At 40.3% G+C, this 12,708-nt stretch overlaps 1 protein-coding gene and 1 long non-coding RNA gene across 2 annotated transcripts; both read right to left on the bottom strand.

Annotated features, from left to right (window-relative positions):
- Positions 1 to 3,115: 3,115 nt before the first annotated feature.
- LOC141620915 (uncharacterized) lies at positions 3,116 to 6,212 on the bottom strand. The gene is made up of 4 exons (XM_074437661.1): positions 5,904 to 6,212; positions 4,418 to 5,817; positions 3,909 to 4,064; positions 3,116 to 3,608 (listed from the first exon to the last, which is right to left on the bottom strand). The coding sequence occupies exons 1-4, from the start codon at positions 6,210 to 6,212 to the stop codon at positions 3,116 to 3,118; spliced, it is 2,358 nt and encodes a 785-aa protein (XP_074293762.1).
- Positions 6,213 to 6,398: 186 nt separating this feature from the next.
- LOC141622357 (uncharacterized) lies at positions 6,399 to 8,197 on the bottom strand. Its single transcript, XR_012532941.1, has 3 exons — positions 8,115 to 8,197; positions 7,409 to 7,545; positions 6,399 to 6,717 (listed from the first exon to the last, which is right to left on the bottom strand). It is a non-coding gene; the product is annotated as an uncharacterized LOC141622357 (long non-coding RNA).
- Positions 8,198 to 12,708: the final 4,511 nt, after the last annotated feature.

Here is a 12,708-nt window from a genome sequence, read left to right as displayed (position 1 = left end):
GCTCCAAAGACACTTAGGAATAAAATCGCCTTTAGGGATTATGATGATGATTTAAATGGTGAAGGAATTGAAATGTGGCTGTTCTTGGAGGAGAAAGAGATGCAAGTTTTACTGACTAATCCAAGGTTCCTTGAATTTGCTTCACCTAGTTAATTTACTGGTCTCTTTAAAGTTGGATTAACGATCTTGTGAGTATGAGCTGAACCTGAATTTATGTGAATGGGTCCAAGAATTATAGAAAATCACAAAGGGGTCATTTCAGATGAATTGTAAAGAAAAATTGTAAAGCATATTGGATCAATTGATTTAAGGGATTTAGGATTTCCATATGAATTAATTGATTTGGGTCTTCATGAGGAAATCAAGAAAGATAGAAATGTTATGTTAATTTGGGATTGTGTAAGTTGATAAGGGTAATATGGGTATTTCAAATAGCTTGTTAATTAACTAGTCGGAAAAAATAAAAAACGAGTCTCGGGTCATATATACGGTGGTAATTGAGGAGTATACGTGAAAATATGGGGGTTATTTGTAAAAATAGAAATACATGGTGGTAATTTGTAAAAACACGTAAATACGTGGTGGTTATTTGTAATTTTTTCTTATTATAATGTGGCAATATTAGTTGTCGGCTCTATAAAGTGGATGTAAATGAAGTCTTCTTGGTTTGATACTCGGAAAAGTAGAATTGAGCGATATCATAAGGGTGCTTCTATGGCTCATGTTATGTAATACTACTATGCTTGTTCTCAAATTTTACATTATATACTGGACCATGTTCATTTATGTTAATATATAATTCCGATTTACTTACGATTAGCATTTTGACAAATTAGAGCACCATGCCTGATAGAGCATGGTGCAACAACCAGTTATTAAAGGTTTAGGACTTGAATTACAAATTTGGTGGTTAAGCGGTACTTCCTTAGTTCCTTGTAATCTGATGCTGTATTATTGTGGGTGCTATACTACTATATGTTGTGTTATACGCTCAGAGCCTCAGAGACTTTAGTGTTTTACCGGTGAATACGTATTTCCTCGCTTCACCCAACTCTTACTTGGCTCTTTCTTTTCAGCGCATTGCGGTTCGGCCAAAATAGGCTCTTTTTGGTCATTCGGCGTAGTGTCAATTTTGGTGGAGTTAACCAAGCAACCCATGAACAGAAGTAGAGTTGACAACAAGAACTAAAAGTAGAATTAAGAAAACCAGCAACCAAGTGACATGATAATTGAACCAACAATTAGTCGATATTTGACCTGTCTACATCTAAAGTGAGAATTTATGTTTAGCAAACAAGAAACAAATACAACAAAGGTAGTATTTCCTAAGAAAAGCAGCAACCAAGTCAAAGTTGAAATCACTTGTACGATGTTGAGTTAATGCCATTCTCAGGAATAGAAGACTAGGTTGTTGAGCCATAGATAATAGAGAATTGAATGTGAGATCTTTTGTGTTTTATTTTTGATGATCTGATTTTACAAACATAGAGGTGTATATACATCTAAATTCTAGTTAATAACCAATGGACAACTAGGCTAGTCTTAATCTACTTTACAGCATTGTACTTCTTGTCTGCTGTCATCCAACTGCTTCCCTTTTTGTTCTTTGATGCTTGCTTTGCACTGTTGGACAATAACCACGCTTACTTGACTGTTTGCTTGGTTCTCTACACTCCCCCTCAAGATGAGAGTGGAGAGTGGACGAAACTCCCATCTTGGACATTAGGTATTGGTGCTGGGAGATTGAACAAGATTTGGTGAGAATGTCAGCTACCCGATCTTTAGTATTAACATAGGAAGTAGTGAGCAGTCCCTGTTGTATCTTTTCTCTAATGAAGTGGCAATCCACTTCTATGTGTTTAGTACGCTCATGATAAACAGGATTAGCTGCAATAGCCAAAGCTGCCTGGTTATCACATTTGAGATGAGCTGGACCCAGATGTTGCAAACCTAAATCCTGGAGAAGTTGAAAAAGCCAAGTGACTTCACATGTAGTCATAGCCAGGGCTCTGTACTCTGCCTCTGCAGACGACCTGGAAACCACGGATTGTTTCTTGGATTTCCAGGAAATGGGAGAGTGACCAAAGAGAATGCAATAGCCAGTGGTGGATTTGCGACTGAAAGCACAAGAAGCCCAGTTAGAGTCACAGTAAGCTGTGAGCTTTGCAGCAGACGCACTGGCAAAAAGAACACCTTGTCCAGGAGCAAATTTGAGGTATTTAAGAACTCTCCTTGCTGCTTGCATGTGGTCAGAGGTAGGAGCTTGTAGAAATTGGCTCAATAAGTGAACTGAGAAGGCAATATCTGGCCTGGTGATAGTGAGATAAATGAGTTTTCCTACAAGCTTCCTGTATAGTTCAGGCTGTGGTAGAGGAGTCCTTTTGCCTGGTTCTAATTTAATAACTGGGTTAACAAGTAATTTCAAGGTCTTACACTTATCCATGTTGAAAAATTTGTGAAGATCCAAGGTATACTTTCTTTGAGAGATGAAGATGCCAGCTGTACTTCGTTCAACCTCGAGGCCCAAGAAATATTTCAAAGGTCCTAGATCTTTCATATGGAAGAAGGAGTTCAAGTGTTCTTTGAGTGCTTGAATGGCAGAGGGGTCATCTCCTGCAATGACCATGTCATCTACGTAGATGAGTACAATTGTGGTGCTTCCATGATGTTGTCTAATGAATAGTGAATGGTCTGCATGTGATTGTCTGAAGTTGTATTGAAGCAAGACCTGAGAGAGCTTGGAAAACCACTGTCGTGGTGCTTACTTAAGTCCATAGAGGGATTTGAGCAACTTGCAGACTTTGTCTCCCATAGTAGAACCACACTCCCCTTGTCCACTAGGAAGCACCTTTCCATCACAGTATCTAGGTGGGGGCTTCATGTAAACATCCTCTTCTAGGTCTCCATGAAGAAAAGCATTGGCTACATCCATTTGACATGTAGTCCATTTTTTCATGGAGATCACAGCTAGGAGGGCCCTCACTGTGGACATTTTAGCCACGGGAGCAAATTTCTCCTCATAATCTAAGCCATATCTTTGTCTGAAACCTTGGATGACCAACCTGGCCTTGTGTCTTTCAATGGAACCATCTGGATTATACTTGGTTTTGTAAATTCATTTGCTGCCTATGGCTTTCCTACCCTTGGGTAAGTCAGTTAGAACCCAGGTGTTGTTGACAGCCAATGCTTGTAATTCAGAGTTCATGACATCAACCCATTTCTGATCTTGAATAGCTTCATGAAAATGAGTTGGGTCTGGAGTGAAGCTGTCAAGAGTGGCAGCCCCAGCAAATGATCTAGCCATGTGAAGCTGTGCCACATTGACAACAGTAGCAGGGGCCATGACAAGGTTGTCACATTCATAGTCCTTGGTCCATTCTGGTGCTTTTCTGTGTCTCAATGGCCTTACAGAGGGATCTGCAACTGCGGTAGTAAGAGTGGCCTCCTCAGCAGCTGGGATTTCTGGCATGGTGGAGGGAGGCAGGACTGGCTCTTCTGCATATAGTTCCTGTCTTGGAAGAGGCATTTGTTCAGACTGTAGAGTGGACATCTGTTGACCAAAGTGTTTAACCTTGCAGGGAAACATAGACTCAAAGAATTTGACATCCCTAGAAACAAATACAGTTTTCTTGACCATATCATAAACTTTGTAACCTTTTTGTGACAAATGGTAACCTATAAAGATGTAAGGGATGCCTCTAGGCTAAAATTTATCCTTGTATCTGGTTGGGTTATAGACCATGGCTAGACACCCAAAGACTCTAAGCATATCATACTTGGGTGGTTGTTTGAACAATAGTTCATATGGTGTCAAGTTGTTGAGAACTTTGGTAGGAAGCCTGTTGATGATATAGTCAGCTATGAGGACACAATCCCCCCAAAAAGAGAGAGGTAGGCCTGAATTGAACCTGATAGCTCTGCTAATTTCTAGCAAATGTCTATGTTTCCTCTCCACAACTCCATTTTGTTGTGGTCTGTCAACACATCTGGTCTGTTTCCAGATCCCTGTGGAAAGCAAAAATTTCTTGCTGGCTCCCTCAACAAGTTCAAGAGCATTGTCTGATCTGAATATTTTATGCATTTATCAAATTGAGTTTTAACAAAAGCATGAAACTGAACTAACAATTATGGGACTTCAGATTTATGTTTCATGAGGTAAACCCAATTAGCTCTTGAGTGGTCATCAACAAGAGTTAGGAAATATTTATGTTTATTTCTTGTTTCCTTTCTATAGGGTCCCCAAACATCCACATGAACAAGATCAAAAATTTGAGGTTTTCTGGTTGTTCTAGTAGGAAAGGGGAGCTTGGCTTGTTTGGCCATGGAGCAGGTAATGCAAGCAGTATTAAAATGTTTTAGATCAGTTGATGTAATGCAAGAAATATGTTTTAGTTTTCCAAGGCTAGCATGACCCAACCTGAGATGCCAAACACTACCATTGTTCTCATTAAAACTAGTCAGTTCATTACATTGACTGTCAGAGGTAGTACAAGGATTGCATAAAATACCCTCTGAATCCTTCAAGCCACTGTTGGCAACAAAATAAGATTTACCCTTACATGAGTTAAACTCGGTGATACTACCACAAACTCTAGGTGACCTAGGGCTATCATTATTTAATAAGTAGTAGATGCCCTTATCTTCCCTGCCAAATGCCTTAATCCTCCTGGTACGTGAGTCCTGTATGACACACATATGCTCATAAAATGTCACAACACATTTTTCATCTTTAACGAGTTTTTGTACTGACAAAAGATTGTGTTTAAATGTGGGGACATAGAAAACTTTGTGCAGTGTCATACCATTCTGAAGTTGGAAGGTACCACAGTGGGACACAACAGATGAGACTCCATTTGGTAAGTTGATTTTTGGTTTAGTAATCAAAGGTTTGCAGTTTTGTAAGAGTTCAAAGTCAGATATCATGTGATCTGAGGCGCCTGAATCTATTATCCACTCAAGTGATTTATTGTTCAGACAGTTTGAAGTAGAGAGGGCCATACCTGCAAAGTTTGCTTCCATCTCTTTTTCAGTGTTAGGATAGGCTATGTCCTTTCCCTTCTGATTTTTCATCAATTGATCAAATTGAGCAGTAGTCAGAGTGATTGCCCCAGTCATATCCTCATTTCCTCCAGAAGTCATAGTTGTAGCAGCCATCTTGCCTCTGTTCCCTCTGGTTGGGTGTTTCTGAGACCTTCCTCTCTGCATTCCAGATCTGTAACCTCTAGATGCACCTGCTGCCTGGCCTCCTGTTGGCTTCTCAGAGTTCTGAGAGTTCTGAGGTGCTGGGAAATACTGATGCATTGGATGTCCAACAGGATACCCAACAATCCTCCAGCAGCTGCTCAGTGGGTGCCCTTTCTGCTGACATTTATTGCAGAATGGAATGTTATCTTCATTCCTTTGACTGGCATAGAACGCAGAGTTGTCAACATCCATGTTTGCACTACTCTTATAATTTTTCCTCTGTGCTTCTTCCTGTTGCAGAATGGCAGCAACTTCCTCTACAATTGGAAGAGGAGTCATCATGAGGATATTGCTCCTCAGGGTGGAGTAAGATGGGTGCAGGTTATTGAGAAATTGAAACAACTTCCTTTCATCCTGCTCCTTGAGATGAGCTTCCAACCAAGCATTGATTTCAGCTGTCATTTGAGTGATTGGTGGCCAATCATTCATGAGCTCAATGTTCTGCCACAGGATCCTCAGTTCTGTGAAGTATTCACAAATACTTTTGTCTCCTTGTTCCAGATTCTCCAGCTCTTTGTTGAGTCTGAATTTTCGAGCACCATTGCTCACAGAGAACTGCCTCTGAAGGTAATCCTAGATTTCTTTTGCAGTGCTGAAATACATCACAGACTTCCTGATCTGTTGCTCCACATTGTGAAGAATCCAAGAAATGAGCTGACTGTTGTAGGTGATCCAAGCAGCTCTCTCAGTGGATCATTTTTGGGTTTCTTCACCACTCCTGTCAACATTCCCAGCTTCCTCTTGATACAGATGACAATCTCCATTTGACGTTTCCACTCAAAGTAGTTGTCAATCCCAGTGAGTTTGGTGTCCACCACTATGGGGTGAGCACTCTCAGCTGGGTGCAAGTACAGTGGGTCAGAAGAATCAAGGATGGCACTGGCAGAAGGTACATCATTACCAGAAGAGTTTAATATGATGTTGTCTTCTGGGTTTTCAAGGATTATTGTGTTGTTAAGATTTGCCATTTTGATGACTAAGATAAATTTTTAGAAAAGGAGAGGATTAGATGTGATTTCTCTTAACCACAAGCTCAGTTTATATAAGCTGAGTGAATTAAATGCTCAACAAGAACGATTGTGAGTCTCCTTAACTCTCATGGCTCTGATACCACGTTGAGTTAATGTCATTGTCAGGAATAGAAGACTAGGTTGTTGAGCCATAGATAATAGAGAATTGAATGTGAGATCTTTTGTTTTATTTTTGATGATCTGATTTTACAAACATAGAGGTGTATATACACCTAAATTCTAGTTAATAACCAATGGACAACTAGGCTAGTCTTATTCTACTTTACATACTTCTTGCCTGCTGTCATCCAACTGCTTCTCTTTTTCTTCTTTGATGCTTGTTTTGCACTGTTGGACAATAACCACGCTTACTTGACTGTTTGCTTGGTTCTCTACATACGAGCTTTCCCATTTTGCCTTCCTAGCAGCAATCTCTTTCCTATCTGAACGAAATAGCCACTCACTGCGAATGAATAGCTAGTTCATTAGAGACACAGCTTAATTCAATTGAGTATAATTTAACTAACATTAATAATAAGTCACCATACTTAATTAAAATTAATTTAATTCGACAATTTATTTTTAAACAGTCCTTTAGCCATAAACAAATCACCGGAACTGAGGAATTATAATTGACATTTGACACTAAAGTAAACAAATGGAACATTATTCAATCAAAGTTGGCTAAAGTAAACAAAATAGTAAGGGATATTCACTCGTGTACCCCTCAACTTTTTCATTTTCTATAATATACCCCTCTTTTTATGCAAAAAAGCTTTGACCGTCAATAACTCAAAAAAAAATCACTGACGTCTCAACTCGTAGTCGGGAATTATGGTCGGTCAAAATTTATTCGTTAAAAAATGTTTGACCAACCATAACTACCGGATATGAGTTTAAAATGAATTTTTTTAAATTGAAGGCCTTGACGAGATAGTTGGTTTGGAAAAAAAAAAATTTACCGTTTTCTGAACTCGTAATAGAGAATCATTGTCGGTCAAAGTTTTTTTGCGAAAAACGAGGGGTACACCATAGAAAACGAAAAAGTTCAAGGATATACGAGAGAAAATCCCAAAAAGTAACTTAAAAACCTAGATACAGTATTTATTATTATTATTATTATTAGCAAGGTAAAGAGAGGGAGAATTACTCACGACATCTTTAGAGTAGCAAGAGTTAACAATGTACAGGATACAAATAACTTGGTGCGAGCAAAAGGGGGCCGGTTGCACGTCTGCATCTCCATCGCCATAGAGACAGAGAAAGAGAGACACCAGTTTGGTCCTGACTCCTGAAAAAGCATGCGAGAATACAAATTAGGTTTAAAAATTAAAAAAAATGTATGCATGCATGCATAACAGAATATAACTATGTCTTAGTCTAGTGGTTAAGATGGAGGTATTGTGGATAATAGGTCTCATATTCGAATCCCCTTTCCTTTATTGTAATTCGATTATTTGCGCGCTTCGTGAGAAAAAAAAAAAACGAGAATATAACATCATCCAAATAAACTATACGGAGTATCAAGTAAACCATGAAAAATCCTGAACCCATGAGATGAATGGGGCTGAATTAAACTAATTAATTATAACTAGGAATAGAAATAATCAAATCAATTTCACCCAAATACGAGAGAAAGATTACTGGTAAACAAATAATCAACAAAAATACAACCGAAATTAATTAGTTAATTAATTAATTAACGCTAAAATAATCTCAAAACGCACAACAAATCTGATGGGGATGAAATTAATTAACTTGAAAACAAAAGTAAAATTAATCAATCAATAATTTGAAACAATCAAATCAATTTCACCCAAATAATATAAAGAGACGGCCGAAGGAGAAGAAGAATATTACCGGATATTTTTACGGTTTGGATGACTTTTGGTGCAATTTACCTAAATCAATTTTTATTTTATTTATTTGCCTGATGTTTCAATTTATACCATTTTTTTAATAATAATTATGGTCATGGACCAACCTACCCCTATCAAAACCTAATTACTCTAACCCGCATTACTGGATGATGATTGTGTGGTTCACACGACTATACCAGGTAAAAAAATGAAATTCTCCCATTGTATTCGTTTCGTCGAGACAAGCGATTTGAAAAAAAATCATCAAAAATGGACACACAAGCAAAAAGTTATGACTGTTTTAGGTTTTTTTTTTTTTTTTAAATCGTTATTATTTATCGTTCGTGTTATCAATTATTAGACAATAAATATTGTGTGAATATTTTTGTGTATGTTTTACATATCTTGTATCGGTTATTATGAGTAGTTGTATCATTTATATTAGGCTAGTATATCGTCTTACTCCTATATATACTCTTCGTATTATTCAATAATACTCAAGCATTACATTCTTACTAGGGGTGATCAGAAATATACGATACGGTTTTATAATAATACGGATATGATACGATATATGCAATTAAGATCCTCTCCATTTCTTTATCTCCATTTCCTCTCACAAACCCATTTAATAATACTTTCCCCTCTACACCCTATTAAACCTTTATTTCCTTACATAAATCGTGAACCGCTCGATATTAATAAGATGCAATCCGATCCGTTGATAGGAAATGGCCTCTCCATTTCTTTTTAGGAAATGGAGAGGATCTTGACTCCGATATATGGTTTGAGTTATACGGATTTCCGTATATACGATACGAAAATCCATATATAAAACTGTATCGTATATGGGTCGGGCAAAAACAAAACCGTATATACGATTTTCAACATGGTTTGAAGTTTTTGTATAAGAAAATTAAAAAAAAAACGTAAAGTTCCTCTTTCAACTTTCACTCCTAATGTTGTTGTAACTTATTTTACTAACTTATCTCAATAAATAAAATTTAGCCTTTAATCAAAGTTAGTCATGTTACGCTACAGGTAATTATCGCATCGGATAATGATACGGCGCCACCCTTTCACATGCATCCTTTATTATTAGGGTCCTAGTTATTTTATGGGTTTTATCCATTATTTTGGGGGTCCATATTTATTGCTTGTGAGAGGGTGGCGCCGAGATTGGGTGTCACCGGGTGGCGCTAACTCATTTTCCTTATCGCAATAGCTTGAGCAAACGAGCAATAACAACAAACCGATAAAAAGTTTTCCAAACGAGGGTTTACTCTCTCCTAGAGACTCCTAGGGTTTACTCTATCATTCTCTTAGATTCTTCCTCTTTCTCGAGGTCCTTTCCTTCGATTTTGATCGTAGGAAATAGGATTTTGCTTTGTTTTCTTTTGTGCTTTTGTTTTGCTATGCAGGGTCAGGATAATAGTTCGATGCGAGGCCTTATTCGGGACAGGAAACGGCCGATGGGAGAGGTTACGGAGGGCGAGGGTGGAATCTTTGAATGGGAAGAAGGCTTTGACGAGGAGAAGGGTAAGGAAAAGCTGATTCTTGTTGGGAAAATATGGGCTTCCAAATCAATCAACGCGAAGGCTGCCATCGAATCGATGACTCGAATTTGGAACCCTACTAAACCAATGGCAGGAAATATCATCGATGCGAAGGAGAAAGTGTTTGTTTTTCGATTTGGGTGCGAGCGCGACAAAGCTAGGGTTTTAGAGGGACAACCATGGCACTTCGACAAGTTCCTATGGTGCTTTAATGAACCAAATTGCGAAGGTAAGATTACTGATGTTCCGCTCTCTTTCTTTCCAATTTGGTCGAGGGTCTATGATTTACCCATTGTGGGGAGATCAAGTGAGGCAAACATACAGAAGATTGGTGCCATGTTAGGGACCTATATTGCAATGGAAACAGACCCAAATAACGAACTTGATAGGGCTGTTCGGATACGAGTGCTGCGAGATGTTCATGCTCCGTTGAAACCATCAGTGCCTATTAAAATGAAGGGGGGCAGGGTTATTGAATTTGATGTAAAATATGAACGACTTCCTTTATACTGCTACAGTTGCGGACACATTGGGCATGGTGAGAAAGACTGTGACGAGGGGCCATATGAGGATGGGGAATTGCGTTTTGGTGATTGGTTGCGAGCATCTCCATGGAAGGTAACAAAAACATCTACGGAGGGTCCGGGTCGAGCACGGAGGGATCTAAGTGCTGAATTCAAAACTGAAAGGCAGCGGGCAAGCGAATTGGATATTGCGAAGATGATTGACAAACTACAAGCGATTGCTATAGACCTGAAATTGAAGAAGACTAGTAATCCTGTGGGAAATAAGACAAGTGGAATTCACGGAGAGGGAGGGACGAGGTCACCAGAGGCAAAGCAGGGGGAGGGGGACGAGATGGCTCTAGACGCGGGGGTGCTTATAGAGAATGAGACTGAAGCAAGCAGGGAGGAGGTGGCAACGAGGAGTAATGTGCTAGGGGGGAAGGAGGTGGATGATATAAGAGGGACTAATCAGGGGGGGTGGAACAAGAAGGGGATGCGAGTGAAAAGGAAGGAATGCAGGGAATGAGGAGTATGCGTGCGGATATAGAAGGGGCTGGGAATAACATGGCGGAGAAGGGGTCTGGGAAATGGACGAGATTGGCAAGAGGGGTTATTGAAATGAACAGAGGCAGTGGGAAGGGAGAAATAGGGAAAATGATGCGGGATGAGGGGGTGGTCGATGAAGGCAGCAAGAAACTCAAACTTACTACAGACGGGGACGTCTTGATATCTGAGGCGGAGGTTGAGAGAGCTCAACCCCGCCGGGCCCAATGAATCTCCTTAGTCTCAATTGTCGGGGCTTGGGCAACCCCGACGCTGTAAATAATCTTCGTGCTCTTGTACGAAGGGAGGCCCCGGCCATACTTTTTTTGTGTGAGACTAAGTTGTGTGGTCGTGAGATGAGGAAGGTGAGGGAGAAGTTGGAGGGATACTATGGGGTTGAAGTTGACAGTATGGGAAGGGCAGGCGGGCTTGCTCTTATGTGAAAGAAGGAAGTTGATTGTACGCTGATGACGGCTTCGCTTCATCATATCGATGTGACGGTGAGGGAAGGAGAGAGGGAGTGGCGGGTTACAGGTTTTTATGGATGGCCCTCTGTTTCAGATAGACACCTATCTTGGGAGTTACTTCGACTTCTGGGTAGGCAGTCTGATCTTCCGTGGCTATGCATAGGTGACTTCAATGAGATTTTGTACTCTACTGAGATGAAAGGAGGGAGTAGAGCGCAGTGGCAGATGAATAATTTCCAATCAGCTGTGGATGAGTGTGGGCTAAAAGACATTGGATGGGAGGGTTACCAATTTACTTGGGATAATGGGCAAGCGGGAGAATCTAATAGGCAGAGTATGATTGATAGGGCGATGTGTACAACCTCGTGGCTGGATATATTCCCTTATGCAAAACTAATCCACTTAACGCGGGAATGGTCCGATCACGCGCCTATCAAATTGCTCCTTGATAACCGAGAGGGGGCAACGGCTGTTAGACGAAGTTTCAAGTTCGAGCAAATTTGGATTGGGGAGGAGGGATGTAAAGAGGCAGTGCGGCGAGGTGTCGATAAAGGGCGAGGTGTTTTGGGTGAAACTATCAGGGCCTGCACCCGTGAGCTACAACTTTGGAAGAAGTCGAGCATTAAGAAAATCGGGTATATGATTGAGCGTAAAAGTAGACAGTTGGCTCGGTTAGCTGATGGAAGCCGGTCTGAGGAGGAGGTTCGAAGTAGGAGGAAACTTGTAGCTGAGATTGCCACTCTTAGACGGGAAGAAGAACAATATTGGCGACAACGTTCGAGGGCGCTTTGGCTAGCAGAAGGTGACCGTAACACTAAGTTCTTTCATTCTAGGGCGGGGGAGAGAAAAAGGAAGAACCATATCGGCATGCTCATAGATGATAATGGGTTGGAACGTGCAGGACAGGATGAGGTCGCGGAGGTAGCCACGTCATATTTCCGGCATTTATTCTCATCATCACAGCCGCGTGATTTTGATGCAGTGTTGACAGGGTTTGAAGGACGGGTTTTGGAGCGTATGAATCTAACATTGAGACATGAATACCGCGAGGATGAAGTGGTCGAAGCCTTGAATCAAATGCACCCTCTTAAAGCGCCAGGACCGGATGGTATGAATGCTTTATTCTTTCAATCTTATTGGCATATTATTGGGCCGGATGTCATTGCTACGGTGTTGGGAATCTTACGAGGAGAGCTGGACCCGAAAGAATATAATGAGACAAATATTGTCTTGATCCCCAAAAATAAAGCGCCGGATAAAATTCGAGATTTTCGACCTATTAGCTTGTGTAACGTGGTGTATAAGCTTGTCTCAAAAGTGCTAGCAAATCGCCTCAAAGTCTTTCTGGGGGAGATTGTGTCCGAAAATCAGAGTGCTTTTACCCCAGGTCGTCTTATCACGGACAATGTGCTTATAGCCATATGAAGTGTTCGAACCAGGCTGAGGGTCATATGGCCATCAAATTGGACATGGCTAAGGCCTATGATAGGATCGAATGGCAATTTCTGCGACGGGTTTTGGAG

Source organism: Silene latifolia, chromosome X (assembly GCF_048544455.1).
Source record: "Silene latifolia isolate original U9 population chromosome X, ASM4854445v1, whole genome shotgun sequence".
In the NCBI taxonomy this organism is placed as follows: Eukaryota; Viridiplantae; Streptophyta; class Magnoliopsida; order Caryophyllales; family Caryophyllaceae; genus Silene; species Silene latifolia.
This window is presented reverse-complemented; position numbering and strand designations above follow the sequence as displayed.

What these genes read in the sequence shown, in the direction of transcription:
- LOC141620915 (XM_074437661.1), bottom strand. Translation starts at nt 6,212, where the DNA reads ATGGCAAATCTTAACAACACAATAATCCTTGAAAACCCAGAAGACAAC. An exon ending in GGTAGTGTTTGGCATCTCAG is followed by an intron (nt 4,065 to 4,417) that starts GTTGGGTCATGC and finishes TAAAATATTCAG; the next exon opens with ATCAGACAATGCTCTTGAAC. An exon ending in GAAATTAGCAGAGCTATCAG is followed by an intron (nt 3,609 to 3,908) that starts GTTCAATTCAGG and finishes ATTTGTTTCTAG; the next exon opens with GGATGTCAAATTCTTTGAGT.